This window comes from Chaetomium fimeti (genome assembly GCF_033439085.1).
Source record: "Chaetomium fimeti strain CBS 168.71 chromosome Unknown B0H64scaffold_2, whole genome shotgun sequence".
NCBI lineage: Eukaryota > Fungi > Ascomycota > Sordariomycetes > Sordariales > Chaetomiaceae > Chaetomium > Chaetomium fimeti.
Window position 1 is genome coordinate 3961905 of NW_026944330.1, and position 12795 is coordinate 3974699.

Below are 12795 nucleotides of genomic sequence, written 5' to 3' on the forward strand. Positions count from 1 at the left end.
CCAAACTACTACCAGGGGTATGCATACATGGTACATGGAAAGTAAAAAAAAGACGAGTCGTAGACCGCTCTGCCATGAGTGATGATGATGTAGATAAAAAACGCAACCAGAGAGGACCCGCTCCGCGTGTCAGAAACCAGACCCAAACAAAGCCAAAAGAAAAACAGACCGCCCGATGCATGTATGTGCTGTGCAACCACGCCGTGTGTACTGGATATCCCCACGATATACCACCCAACCCCCCTGGCAACTCATGAACCCAGCCATTAAAACATAATCCACTCCACCTCTACCCCAGGCCCGCCAATGCACTTGGCCCAATTAAACGGCCCGCCCTTTCCGTTCCCGCCCATCCTCCCCTGGTGATGATGAGGGTGATGAGGATGATGCTGATCCCGCCAGCCGCCCTCGCCGGCCCACAGGCGCTCCAGCACCTCGAGGGCAGCCAAGTTGTTCATGTACCCACTCCGGGCCATGATCTCCCTGCACTTGGAGCGGACGATGCCCTGCTGCAGCTCGTTGACGCACTCGCTGCCGGCGACGAACAGAGGCCACAGCAGGAACTTCTCGGCGGCGCTGCCGGACTCGAGGCTGGTGGCGTAGTAGACGACCTGGCTGACCAGGTTGCGGAAGTTGTTGTGGTTGGACGGCACGTTGGGACTGGCGAGCCGCTCCGTGTATAGCAATGCTGCGTAGCGGAACGCCTCGCTCAGCGAGCCCAGGTCCCGCACCTGCCCGCTCGTCGGGGGAGGCGGCGCGAGGAGGTGGGGCGATGACCCGACCGGGGACGGCGAAGATGGGGAGGTTTGCGATGGCGCCGTGAGGGAGGCGCGCACGCGGGCCGCGTCGAACTCCCAGCTCTGGAGGGCCTGGCGCGCTTCTTTCCACTCGCGCCAGAACATGCTGCGGGGGTCGTCGTAGGCGGTCGGAGACTGGAGGTGTGTTGGGCTGAGCATGTCGTCGTCTTCGACGTTGGACGTGCTGAAGCCGTTGCCGTCGAATCGTACGCTGCTGTTGACGGGGTGGGGTAAGCCCCCGAAGATGCTATGGTGGTGGTCGGAGCCGGCGTGGAGGGGCGGGGGCTTGTATGGGGCGTCGAGGGGGGATTCCGATCGGGAGGTAGTGATGCGCGGTAATGGAGAAGAGGCGAGGAGACGTTGTACGGGTCGGTGCTGTGATAGCAGATTCAGCCGGCCAAGCTTGCTGATAGTTTTGAATAGTTCGCGGTCGCAGCCGACCAGGTTCTCGGCACCTGGCGGTAATAGTTGCGTGTCCGGTGACACGCCGTAAAAGGAGGTGGTAAGCTGCGGTTCTCTGTCGTTGACGCTCGCAGATATCGAGTCGAAGTAAGTGAACAAAGCCTCCATCCATGCCGAGTCTCTTGATGCCGGGTACGGCGACATCCTCCGTAGCCCCAGAATCTTTCTGACACCCGCGAACTGCGTTTGGAACTTGGCCACGCCCGACTCAGCCATCCGGTAGTGACATAACAGAAGGATGGTGGCGAGCACAGAGTCGTGCATAGACTTTTCGGCGTCGTTCAGCTGCTCGTTGAGCAGACGGACAGCCAGATTCCGGTGCTGGTACTCCTCGGCAAGTGACTGATCGCTGGGCTGCACGTTGGATCCGCTGTCGATCGGGCTCATGTCCAATTGCCTCTCGCCAATATCCCTGCCATGATGACCGCCACGGCTCAGCCTCCTCTTCATTCTCAGATTGCACGCTGCGAGCGCGCAGATGGCATGTTGTAAGCTTCTGCTGCTGGTTCCAAGCCGGAGGATTTGTTCCCGGAAGGGATTGTTAGGACCGTCGATGAATACCATGCTGGGGCACATGGTTTTTTCGTAGTAGTCCATGAAGAATGGCATCTTGGTGATGAGGTCCGAGCTAACCTGCAGGACTGGGGAGGGTGACTGAGAAGGGAACGACCCCGGCCATGGTGCTGGGTTCCTGTCGGGGGCGCTCTGCGACACAGACTCATCGTCGGCGTTTGAAGAAGCCCAGAAAGGGCCGTGTGACTGAACGCTCGAGCTGTACGTGTCGAGGTCTGGTGTGCCAGGGACTTGAGCAGGGGGTTAGAGTTTGTTGCACGGGGATTATAAGTGGTGTAACTCACCCAGGACGTCGCAGTCCTGAGGCATCTTGCGGCTCAACTGCGCCTCCATGCTATCAACGTGAGAAAGATGAGAGTGGAGGCTGGACGCGGGTTCCGATGGCGTGTAGACGAGGCTGGGACATGGGGCCGGTGCCCGCGAGTGCTCGATCATCATGGCCGCTACCGGGCTTTGGGGGACGGGCGAGGTATGGCTGGGAAAGCCCTCGTAGACGATCGGGCTGTGGATGAAGGTGGGGACGTCTTCCCTCGGAAACGAGTGGCCGAGAGGGGACATGTAGTCCACGTCGCTCATCGAATCGATTGGCGTCTGGATCATTTCTCGCTGCATCATGTCCCCGGGGGACGACACCGGAATGTGTAGGGGCCGTGGAAATCTCGACGCATCGTTCGCGGTCATGCTCGACGAGAAAGGGATGTGAGTCCAACCTGGGGGCGCCGTTTCGGTTGGGGATAGGTGTGCCATGTCGTAAGGGTGAAAGTGAGGCGTGGCCATTGGTACAGATGGGTTCCGCCTGTGGCCCATCTCCATCTTCACTTCCACCTCTTCCCTGATCACCCGGTCATCCTGCTCTGCCGGCCATTGCCCAGTCGAGGCGACAGATCCGGTCCGGGCCCGTACCGTCGCCGCCGACTTCGTCTTGGCCGAGCTCACGGGCGGCGCCTTCGCAATGGGGAGCGACAAACCGCGCAGCTTGCCCCGGCTCGCCACGCCGACACCCCAAGTTAGTTGGGTCTTGTAACCGGAGCATTCGTTGCCAATTTCTAGGCATTGCGAGCAGTAAGGCCTCCTCCTATCGCACTTCACATTCCGCTTGGCGCACGTAAAGCAGTCATCCGCGGCTCCACCAGCGGGGGCCCTTCTCCTACGCTTCCTCGCAGAAGCAGCGTCCTTTGCCGTCGAGGTCGCCGGCGTGTTGATCGGGGCGGTCATGGCGAAGCGTCTCGTCAGAAGCGGTGTCCAGGGCAATCCTTCGTCCGCCTTCGCTTCTGCAGATACCGGGCTCCAGGGGTCCAAAGTCCAGTGTTATGGAGAGGGCAAACCCAGGGCAACGGGGCGACAAAGTCAATGCTATCCAAGAAAAGGCCTGGCCTCCAACGGACAGCAGCTGACTGGTGTGGGTAAATTGGCGGGAATATGGAGAGACTGAGGGCCCATAGCACTGCGGTTGAGTGGCAATGAGACCTGGTTGCAAAGGGGGAGTCAAGAAGGTTCAACACCTGGGTTCAGGCAAGGTTTGCGGGCAGAAGGGCATGTTTTAATCAGAATGGGGGTGTTTCTCACTGACCACCGCGGCAGACGCTTGTGTGGTGCGGCCCCATGTCCAGCCCAGCAGCACCCCCCTCTTCCTTTTCCTTGGGCAAGGCCTGGGGTACTCTGAGGTACATCCACACCAACATTCTCTTGGTACCCCCCAAGCGCAAAATAGGCCCCGGTGTGGAGGCGGCCCTTCAGTGGGTGACTGGTGCAACGGCTGGGAATCGGGAATTGGGGCGGCGACAGGTGACGGGGGTGTGCAGGTCCGCAAGGGCAGGGGTTTCCAAGGGCTGCCGAGGCCCACACCCCATCCATCGATGCCAATCCTGGCCACTCGACCGGGGCGATGGCGGATGGCGCCAGGGGCGGGACGGTACCGCGGTCAAGTCGGAACAGACAAGCAAAAGCTGACAGAGAGGATTTGAAACTGCAGCTGGGAGTAGCAAGAGAGCACACGGGATGAGATACCACGTAAAAGTGCCATGCGGGATTCCGATCAGACAGCTGCCGGTAACGCAACTGAACAGGATCGTCCCAGCTGCCTCGACTTGATCTCGGGAAACCCGCAACGCTCAGAAGAAAAAGATTCCCGCAAGCATCGGTATCCCTGCGAGAAAAGGAATTCAAAACGGCGCAGGGTTTTTGCAGGCTTTGAGGTGAGTTGTTGATTGCAGGGTTTTGAAAGCAGCACGAGTTTCTCACGGCGGATTCCATCATCCGAAGCGCTTCCTTCCCTCTGAAAAGTGGATGACCAGAAGCGGAGACCACAGGGCTTTCCAGGTTGAGGCAGGCATTCGTGAAGCTGAAGAAAAATGGCAGGCACGATTCTGGGGAACAACACAAACACGTTCATTGGACCGGGAGGTTATTTCAAGTTCTGGCCAATCGTACCTCACCACCGACTGGACCCCTCGGTTCTCTCTTTTCTCACTTTCAGCTTCAAGTTCGCATCTTACCTCGCCATCTTCAGAGAACGAACACCCACTTCAAGCTTCTTCTGTCTTTCCCCGCGCGCAACTAACATCTCGCTAAATTCATCCGCCAGTCGGACATCGCGAACATTTTTGTTCCTTTTCGACTGGCTGCAGTTTCGGCAGGTGAGATTTAGCGCTCCAACCCGAGGCGAGGTGGGTTCGTGGGTAGTGGCCCACCGTCTTCGAGTATCAGAATCCAGCACCCCACCCGGTTATCAGACGAACTCTGGAGGATTTATCAGAAATTGTCAGCGTTGCTCCAAGCGGAGGCTAGCCTGTGTTCCTCGTCAAATGTCGCCGTTCCCCTTGCCTAGAGTCTTCTAGCTGGGAGAGTTCCGGGACGCTGATATCATTCGCAGCTACTTGTAGCGAAATATTTCGGGTGTGCCTGGTCGTCAGTAATGAGCCATCGAAAACAAGCAAGCAGTGGGCTGCCGTCCTGCTCCACTTGGCACAAAGCAGCGGAAGCACGCAAAACGACGCCATGAGCAGCCGGGCGTGGGGGTTCGTGATTACACAAAACGTACGGAGTATCGCTATTCTCGCGGCAGCTAATAGTTTCGGGGGCCGCTTATCTCGGTTGCTGGGCCAGAAAACCAACGATATCATGCAAGGCCACCGTTGGCGAAGCAGCATGACGGAGCCCAGCGAAGCAGCAAAACTTGATGACCTGCCCCATGAGGTTGTCCAGGGGGGGACTTCATTTGATAAGCCTCTCCCGATTGCTCTCTCACTCACCTCCAGCCGTTCCAAACACCAACGTTCACAAACCAATGACCCCCAAAATCGACCAAGTCCTTCGCGCTGTCGACTTTTGGTGGCAAGCTGCCGGTCAGCGGACCACCCCGCCGTTTGGCCCTTGACTTACTCATGCAGAGGACACAGCCTCCACCAAAGGCTTCCACACGGGCTTCCAGCGACCTTCTGTACGGGCAGATGAGGAGCGTTGCTTATCGATCGCCCGGTGAACGCAAGGGGCGAGATCTGTAGCGGGGGTTGAGATACGACGCCGAGAACTCCGGAGCCCACCGAAACTGTCGGCCAGTTCGGCATTGCTGCAGTTGACCAAGGTAACTATTGATGAACAGACGAGCACCTCAACGCTTACGCGAAAACAGCAATGCGACCGGACCTTAATGACATTGTCATGTTCGCCAACGACACGCTTCCCGCCACATCTCCGGAATCAAACCGGAAGCCGGGGGGGGCATGTGGTGAGGAACGGAGTTGGTCGGACACGTCGGGGTTCCCAGTTCCGGGTCGCCAAGCATGTCGCAGGCCGCTTCTGATGAAGGGGCCTCGGGGCGGGCGCCGACCGACCGCTCGCCACTCCATCACAAATCCACAAGTCCAAACTTACTCCCCCGGTTTCTTAGCGTTGAACAAACCTCGTTTCTGCTCTGGCCATTGGCCAGTGATTTTAGCATAAAACGTTCCGACTGATTAGCGTCTTCACTCGAACATTCCCCATCCCTCGACGGAGATTGTGTGGTGTTGATCCGTCTTAGTCTTAACCGCCAAGCTACCTAAATTCATGCCTCGTCACACGGCCAAAAGACACTGAATCATGGCTGTGCAAGACCGAGGAAACGATGAAGCAGTTGGTTGATACACCGCTGAACAGCCACGAGAGACCCGCGCCTGAACAATAACTGCCTACACAGTACGCAGCATCTCAGTCGGTCATCCAGGAGGGAATTTGGATTGTGCCTCACCCTCCGTTTCAGTGTCTCGAACATCAATGGGGATCACTTTTTACACCGGAATATGTACTGCATACCACCCCGAACAGGCGCCTCGTCCTTCACGCATTAAGGCTTTTAGCCCGCAGGTTCCGGCTCAGCATTTCTCTCTTCGCGAGAACGTGCTTGGATTGCGGAGGAGAGGCAACCTCGACCGAAGCCAGGAGATGCCTGATCTGCCGCCATTGTCGCGGCCATTTGCTGCAACGATTTGCTGGCCATGCCATCGCGTCTTCCCGAGGTGTCGGTTAGGTATCCAAACTTCTCGCTAACTCCCATGTGCTCCACACCGGCGCAAGATATGCCGGTCGAGGTCCTTCTCCTTCACGTGCTCGCGTGAACAGAATGGAAGTGGGTTTTGGTCGGCGGCGGGCACCGAAACCGCAAGCACTTTCAGCTGCAGGTCGCGATGCTGATCCCTGATAGACAGGCGACGAATCACGGCTGACAGCCGCCGTGTCTCTGTCATCAAGCACTGTTGAAATTGATCGTCGTTTGAGACAGGTTCCGGATTTCAGCCTGCCAGTGAGCCAGCTCCTATTGAATCGGCCTGTCTTGAGCGGCCTCGGATTGTGTGGACAACCACTGACCGCTGCCGCTGCCCTCTCCTTGAGCCCTGCGCCGGTCGGCTCCACCGATTCTGGCAATGGCCGAGAGTCGGATGCACCTGTCATTGGCTGCACGCGACACCCAAGCTTTGCACGGGTTCCTTGGGGTCGCCAGTCGAGCCAGTGGGATGCCGGGGACGCGGATGCAAGCCCAGAGATGTGGCTGGAGAAAACGGCCCTTTTCCTGACGCCGCTTCACGGCACCGCGTCTTGGCTTCCGCCTAACCATCTCGAATCGCGGGCGCCGCAACAAAGTTGGAGAGCCTCGGTAGCGACTCTCGGCCTCGTTTCGCCAGCTCGAGCCCCAGCTGAGATTCGCACAAGCCCAAGCCACTTATCACCCGGTTGATAAGCTTTCGCAGATGCCTTTCGCCGACTGGTTGACCACACTCCCATCGGATATTTGCGCTGGGCGAGAACGGAAAACAAGAAGCACTGTCCAAGTTTGCAGGACTGCTGCATCGCACAGGGCACACTGCATCATGCAGCTGAAGCTTGCGCCATCAAGCACCAACCCGTCACCAAAACCGCCCTCTGCCAGTCAGCTCGACGGCATTCCAAATTAATTGTCCCCCTCTGAGCATCCACGAGGTCCCCCTCATCCCTCCGATCCTGTTGATGACAGCAGCTTGAGGGATCTCGTCAGAGCATCTCGCACCTTCTCAGGGACCCGATGCCCTCTTTTATCACACGCTCGTCGCAAGCGCCCACAGCGTGTTTGTGATTGCTGAAATTCACGGCTTTCTCCGACCGTTGGGACGGATGAAACGTTGCAATCGCAGTGGCAGCGCCTTGCCGCGTCCGGCAAGGTTCCGATTCCTGGCTGATCGTGCACGGTCTCCCCGCGTCTTGGCCCTGCCCTAGCCCCCTTTCTGTCACCGAGCCAGGTCCAGAGGCGTGGCGTCGTCGCAGTCGCATGCTCAGGCTCAGCAAACAGGGGGCCCTCTTGTGCGCTGAGTACCGCCTTGTCTCTCTCATGGCTTGCCTGTAACGCCAAGGTGTCAGTGTATCCGGCAGTCGACCCGATGCTGAGGGATCAGGCTCAGGGGCTCAGCATCTTGGACGTCAAGCCGTTCACAACTTTGGTACTCTGACATCTGAGTTCAACAGTCGGCGCTAGAAACAATCTCCGGTAATGACGTTTTTGGTGCCGAATTTCCGCCAGCTCCTCTCTCCTTTCACCATCATTCGCCCAACCCTCAAGCTGGCGCCTACGATGCCTCGCAGCAGATCATGCCGATCCCTCGCCACGAACAGGGCGATCCCCGATGGGTTGGTGTGGCTGGCCAGTGCTGGCGGATGGGAAAGCGGATACACGCGGGGCCAGGTCAAACCATCCCGCCCGCTTGGAACCAATCTCGACTCCAACAGACAATGTCTCACCATGTACCCCGTGGCCATGGAACTTCCATGGAGAAGGGGGTCCTTTGTTCGTCTGACCCCTTTTGTCCAGACCCGCTCGACTCAGACACCACGCCCGCCCGCCGCATGGCAAGCGTCGATATCTTCGAGCCCGAGCTGAGACAGGCATGGACAGGCTCACTCAGGTCAACCCCAGCACCCGAATTGGCATTGAGCCTTTCCTACAAGAGTCATGTTTCCCGCGGCGGGCGGCTGCGTCCCCGCTCGTTCGAGAACGCTCCTCCGAACGGTCGTCTCTCTGGTCCTACTCGTGGCCGTCTCTCTGCTTGTGACTCGGCGACGAATAGCGCCCTTCTTGTTAAGCTGCGCACGCAATGGCCCTACGCTCACCCGTAATGCATCAAACGGCTGTCGCCAATATCGACCCGTGTCTGAGCCATCCTCCTTGTACCCCAAAAGTACAAAACAAAGTGACGAGGGAAAAGGGCATGGGCCACCCAACGCTTGTGCCATCACCGACCTTTTGCGAGTCATCAGAGGGCCGCCTGGCGCGGCTCGACCGCATGTTGACTCTTCTCATGTGTGACGGATGACCTCACGTAGAGGCGAGTTCACGCAAAGACGGGACATTGCGGCTTACCGTGGACCCCGCTTGTCGGAAGCTATATATTGCTTTGCTTATCCCTTGGAGAACACTGCATGCTGCACTGCCGCCGTCCCACGCGGTCTGATCATAGACGTGCTCACGAAGCCCTTACCCAGCAGTGGGTGTAAAGGGAGCCGGTAAGGGAGGTCTCTTCATATAACCCACAGGCTCTCTCACTTCTTAGTTGCTACTTCCGGGCACTTGATGTGGCGTTTCGAATCTTGGTAGTCATACCGGGAGCCAAACACTTGCCCGTTGAGGCGTGAACCTTACCCCACTCGGGAAGATGAAGACATCCTCTCGGAGTTATCGATGGTTTACACCACGCCTTGGATGTCCCTCGCGTTGCTTTCATCACCTGCATCCGTTTCTATTTCTTGCGGGGCGGTGGGTGATACTGCTTGGCTCGGCGGCCCCCACGTGAAATCGGCGGGCAGCGTAGCAACCAGCAACCAGAAACTAGAGGTGACATGAGCCGAGCCACATCTCCGTACATCTCCTCTGTGTTACCAAAACGCCTGGTCACCCCGAGCGGCGAACAGCGAAGATGTTTACCTAGAACGGAACGCCCCTCATGACCAAAACACCAACCCGTGCCGGGTAGCAGTACGGACTCGGGGAGCACGCGGTACTGCATCCCGTGTGACGCTGCACGGTCAGCCCAGGCAACGGGAGCGCGGATCCCGATGCGTGGCTCTTTTCGTTCTGCAGCTCGGGGCTCTTGCCTTCACGGTTGAGCTACCGCCCCCGAAGATTCCGAGCCAAAACCCATGAGTCGACTCACCGTGGGTCTCGTCTTCCATCCCGCAGTAACACCAACGGTGACCGGCGAGGAGGAGGGGCTCGGCTTCAGACCGGGACTCCTCCATGAGCCATCACATTCCATCGGTTCCCTCTTGAACTATGAGGCTTAAGCGATGTCGTCATAATTCGTATTCCCTTGCAGTTTACCAAACAAGTAATCCTTCCTGAACAATACGAACCGAGGGTGACACCTCGGATCCGGCCTCCGAGAACACCATTCGTCGTACGGACCCGGAACATGGCGGCGGATTTATGGACGCAATCCGGGATCTGACGGGTTACTTTTGGCTGGGCCGGCCAACTCGCCGGTAGCTACTATTCATTCAAGAATAACGAGTACCGCTCCGTACTCAATCGTGATCGAGCATCGAGGGACCATGATTTATGCGCAGCGTTCAGGGGCCATGTTGTACAACTGTTACGCCCTGGCCAAGGTTGTCCATAAACCCGAGATACACAACGGAACACGACTTGGGCATTAAGACAGGTCACATCACACTTGCCCCTTTTCAACGGATGAAAGGTACGGCGTGGGTTAGGTAGTATCGATATGGGGGTCTTGACAAGACCATGTGGGTGACTATGATCCACACAATAAACCATATCTTGATAGTACCTTTTATGTAAAGCCGCCTTTACCCTTGACATGCATTGTCCGCCATAGCATTCATGCTCGCACCCGTAGGTCGCCGCAGGTTGTTATCGAGGTACCCGTGCTCGACCCGGGCAAGTCAGTACGGGCTGCTGCTGGTCCCCTTTTGAAGGGACTTGAGTTATTAACACCAATGTTGTGGTCAGTTCTAGTCGGCAACATCATTACTAGTAGAAACACAGAGGACGGAGAGTGCCTCAAGAGGAAGCTACGTAGACAGGCCTGCTTGAAGCAAGACCCTGCGTGTCTCCAGTTTGTTGTCAGAGTGCCGCCACAGATAAATAGAGTAGCTAAGTACGCTGGTTATGGCCATTAACCCCTGTGCTAACTTGACCAAACCTTCCCTTACCTCCGCTGGGGATGACGGGGAGCACACTAAGAGTGGGGACAAGTTATTGTATATAGGAGTATCTATCTACCTTGAAACGTGAGCCCTCGGACCGACGTCCCGTTTAGGCATTCGAGGACACGAGTCACGGGTGGATTGGAGTTCGCCGGATTATAAGGGAAGTTGAGAGATTGATTCATATTTCTAGAATAAAGGCTTATGGCACTGTCGCCATCCCAAGTCTTGTAGCTCATAGCTGGAAGACAGATTGAGCAGAAAACAAGAGGATGGGATATTCAGGTTCTTTTTATAGTGTATGTTTACCGGTCTCAGAGGTACGACCGAGGAGCTGGGGATGGGGATGAGTGGCGAGGCTCCGAGTCCGTGGAGTGAATAGCCGCACGACTCGACGGAAAGATATAGATACGGCAGTGAGTTCGTCACCTCTACTATGACTTCAATGTACAAAAGTGTCACCTAGATGCAATTATCACTGAAGTTTCCCATACTTCCAACATCCCTAGCCTCGGCTGATAAAGCGCTCGAGGGTTAATGTGATACCATGGAAGCAATACGCTGCGTCATGAGTATTACAAGACGTCTCCCAGTGTCACCATCCGATCTGAAGGTTGTTACGGTACTGTGTTCTCTCCTGGAAACTGATCATAGGTTGCTGGGAACACGGAGGCTAATCATGATTCTGACACCCCGCCACCATGCAGCAGCAGCGCTACGATGCTATTCACTAAGAGGTTATAATCCTCAAGGGTTGCTAATGGGTCAATCACAGAACTTTAGTTTCCAAGAGAGCGAGGACCGAGGTAATTGTCATAGTGTTGTGTTAATTATATGCTTCATCTTCCTTGCTTGCGTTAAGACAATCTCGGCTGATATCCACCAATCAACCATTCTCAGTTCTTCATCCCTAGTCCATAAACTCAATAACAAACGTCCCGTTTGCCTCCCTTCCAAAGATCCTCGCCCAAAAACCGGCGCGTAGTCGTACAAGTTGGGTATAAGCACAGGCACTCGCTCTCCACCAAACCTCGAACCGCCACAGACAGCTAGCTCACTGCTTAGCGGCCAGCTCAGCCAGGATGACACTCTCCAGCGACTCAGGCTTGGTAGTGGAGGCCCAGCGGCCCTTGACGGCGCCGTCCTTGCCGACGAGGAACTTCTCAAAGTTCCACTTGACGCGCTTCAGGCCCATGAGGCCGGGCTTCTCGGCCTTGAGCCACTGGAAGAGGGGGCTGGCGTCGTCGCCGTTGACGTCGACCTTGCCCATGACGGGGAAGGTGACGCCGTAGTTGACCTGGCAGAACTCCTGGATCTCGTCGTTGCTGCCGGGGTCCTGGCCGCCGAACTGGTTGCAGGGGAAGCCCAGGATGACGAAGTTGTCCGGGTGCTTCTCGCTCACCGACTTCCACAGCTTCTCCAGGCCGGCGAACTGCGGGGTGAAGCTGCACTTGGAGGCCGTGTTGACGACCAGGACGACTTTGCCCTTGTAGTCCTCGAGGGGAACCTCGGCACCGGTTTCTGAAGGTGGGGTTAGTGGGTGCCACGCTAGGAAATGAGGTGAAATCGGTGAGAGGCGGGAATTACGCACTGTTAAGGGGCTTGAAGTCGTAGAAGCTTGTAGCGGAAGCCATGGCTGCGAAGGATCTGTGGAGGGGGAGTTGGTGCTTCAAAGCTGTGACGTTGGGTGCGGGTTTGGGGTGCTGTAAAGGCGACGAGTGAAAGCGGCGCAGATTGTATGATGTAGTTGCTGTCAATAGTCTCGATGACGATGGGTGAATGCACGGAAGGCGAGCTATGAGCTGGCGGGAGATGGGCATGAATGTCGAGAGAAGCATCGGTCAAGATAGTGGGGAGGAGTCGAGACGGAAAAGACGTGGATTAATAAGAACTTGAAGAAGGCTCGGAGGCAAGCTTGCGTGGGGTCCAGCCTCGGATTTCAGACCGATTTCACGCAACTACCGAGTTATCCTATTGGCTAGTTTGTTTCGGGCTTTGCTCCTTCTCTGCTTCATGTTCCGGAGCGGTCACTGCGCGGGAGTTTACACAGTACAGTACCTAGGTAACTCACCGTACCACCTTAGTCATGCCTCGGGATCCGGGCTGGTCTCCTTTCCGAACCCCGATGCTCGGCACGATGGCCGAGTAAAGCGCCTCCTGCGTGCACAGAAAGGAGACACTCAAAGGCCCCGAGGTCGTCTGATCTGAGTTGAGTTTGGATCAGGGACTTCGCCGAGGTTTGCGCGTTTGCTGCAGGGGCGCTTTGGCGAGCCCCACCGTTCTTGCCCCTCGT

At 56.9% G+C, this 12795-nt stretch overlaps 4 protein-coding genes across 4 annotated transcripts; 1 reads left to right on the plus strand and 3 right to left on the minus strand.

Annotated features, from left to right (window-relative positions):
• Positions 1 to 11: 11 nt before the first annotated feature.
• Positions 12 to 3182, minus strand: B0H64DRAFT_99643 (fungal-specific transcription factor domain-containing protein). The gene is made up of 2 exons (XM_062809077.1): positions 2117 to 3182; positions 12 to 2062 (listed from the first exon to the last, which is right to left on the minus strand). The coding sequence occupies exons 1-2, from the start codon at positions 3045 to 3047 to the stop codon at positions 267 to 269; spliced, it is 2727 nt and encodes a 908-aa protein (XP_062662926.1). The 5' UTR covers positions 3048 to 3182; the 3' UTR covers positions 12 to 266.
• Positions 3183 to 4424, minus strand: B0H64DRAFT_99618 (uncharacterized protein). Its single transcript, XM_062809076.1, has one exon. It carries the CDS (start codon positions 4086 to 4088, stop codon positions 3318 to 3320), a length of 771 nt encoding a protein of 256 aa, XP_062662927.1. The 5' UTR covers positions 4089 to 4424; the 3' UTR covers positions 3183 to 3317.
• B0H64DRAFT_99784 (uncharacterized protein) lies at positions 3950 to 5375 on the plus strand. The gene is made up of 3 exons (XM_062809078.1): positions 3950 to 4027; positions 4095 to 4592; positions 4705 to 5375. Exons 2-3 carry the CDS (start codon positions 4184 to 4186, stop codon positions 5283 to 5285), a joined length of 990 nt encoding a protein of 329 aa, XP_062662928.1. The 5' UTR covers positions 3950 to 4027; positions 4095 to 4183; the 3' UTR covers positions 5286 to 5375.
• A 6181-nt stretch (positions 5376 to 11556) lies between these two features.
• Positions 11557 to 12136, minus strand: B0H64DRAFT_415725 (thioredoxin-like protein; the record flags this gene model as incomplete). The annotated part of the gene is made up of 2 exons (XM_062805117.1): positions 11557 to 12023; positions 12094 to 12136. The coding sequence occupies 2 exons, from the start codon at positions 12134 to 12136 to the stop codon at positions 11557 to 11559; spliced, it is 510 nt and encodes a 169-aa protein (XP_062662929.1).
• Between the last annotated feature and the right edge of the window lie 659 nt (positions 12137 to 12795).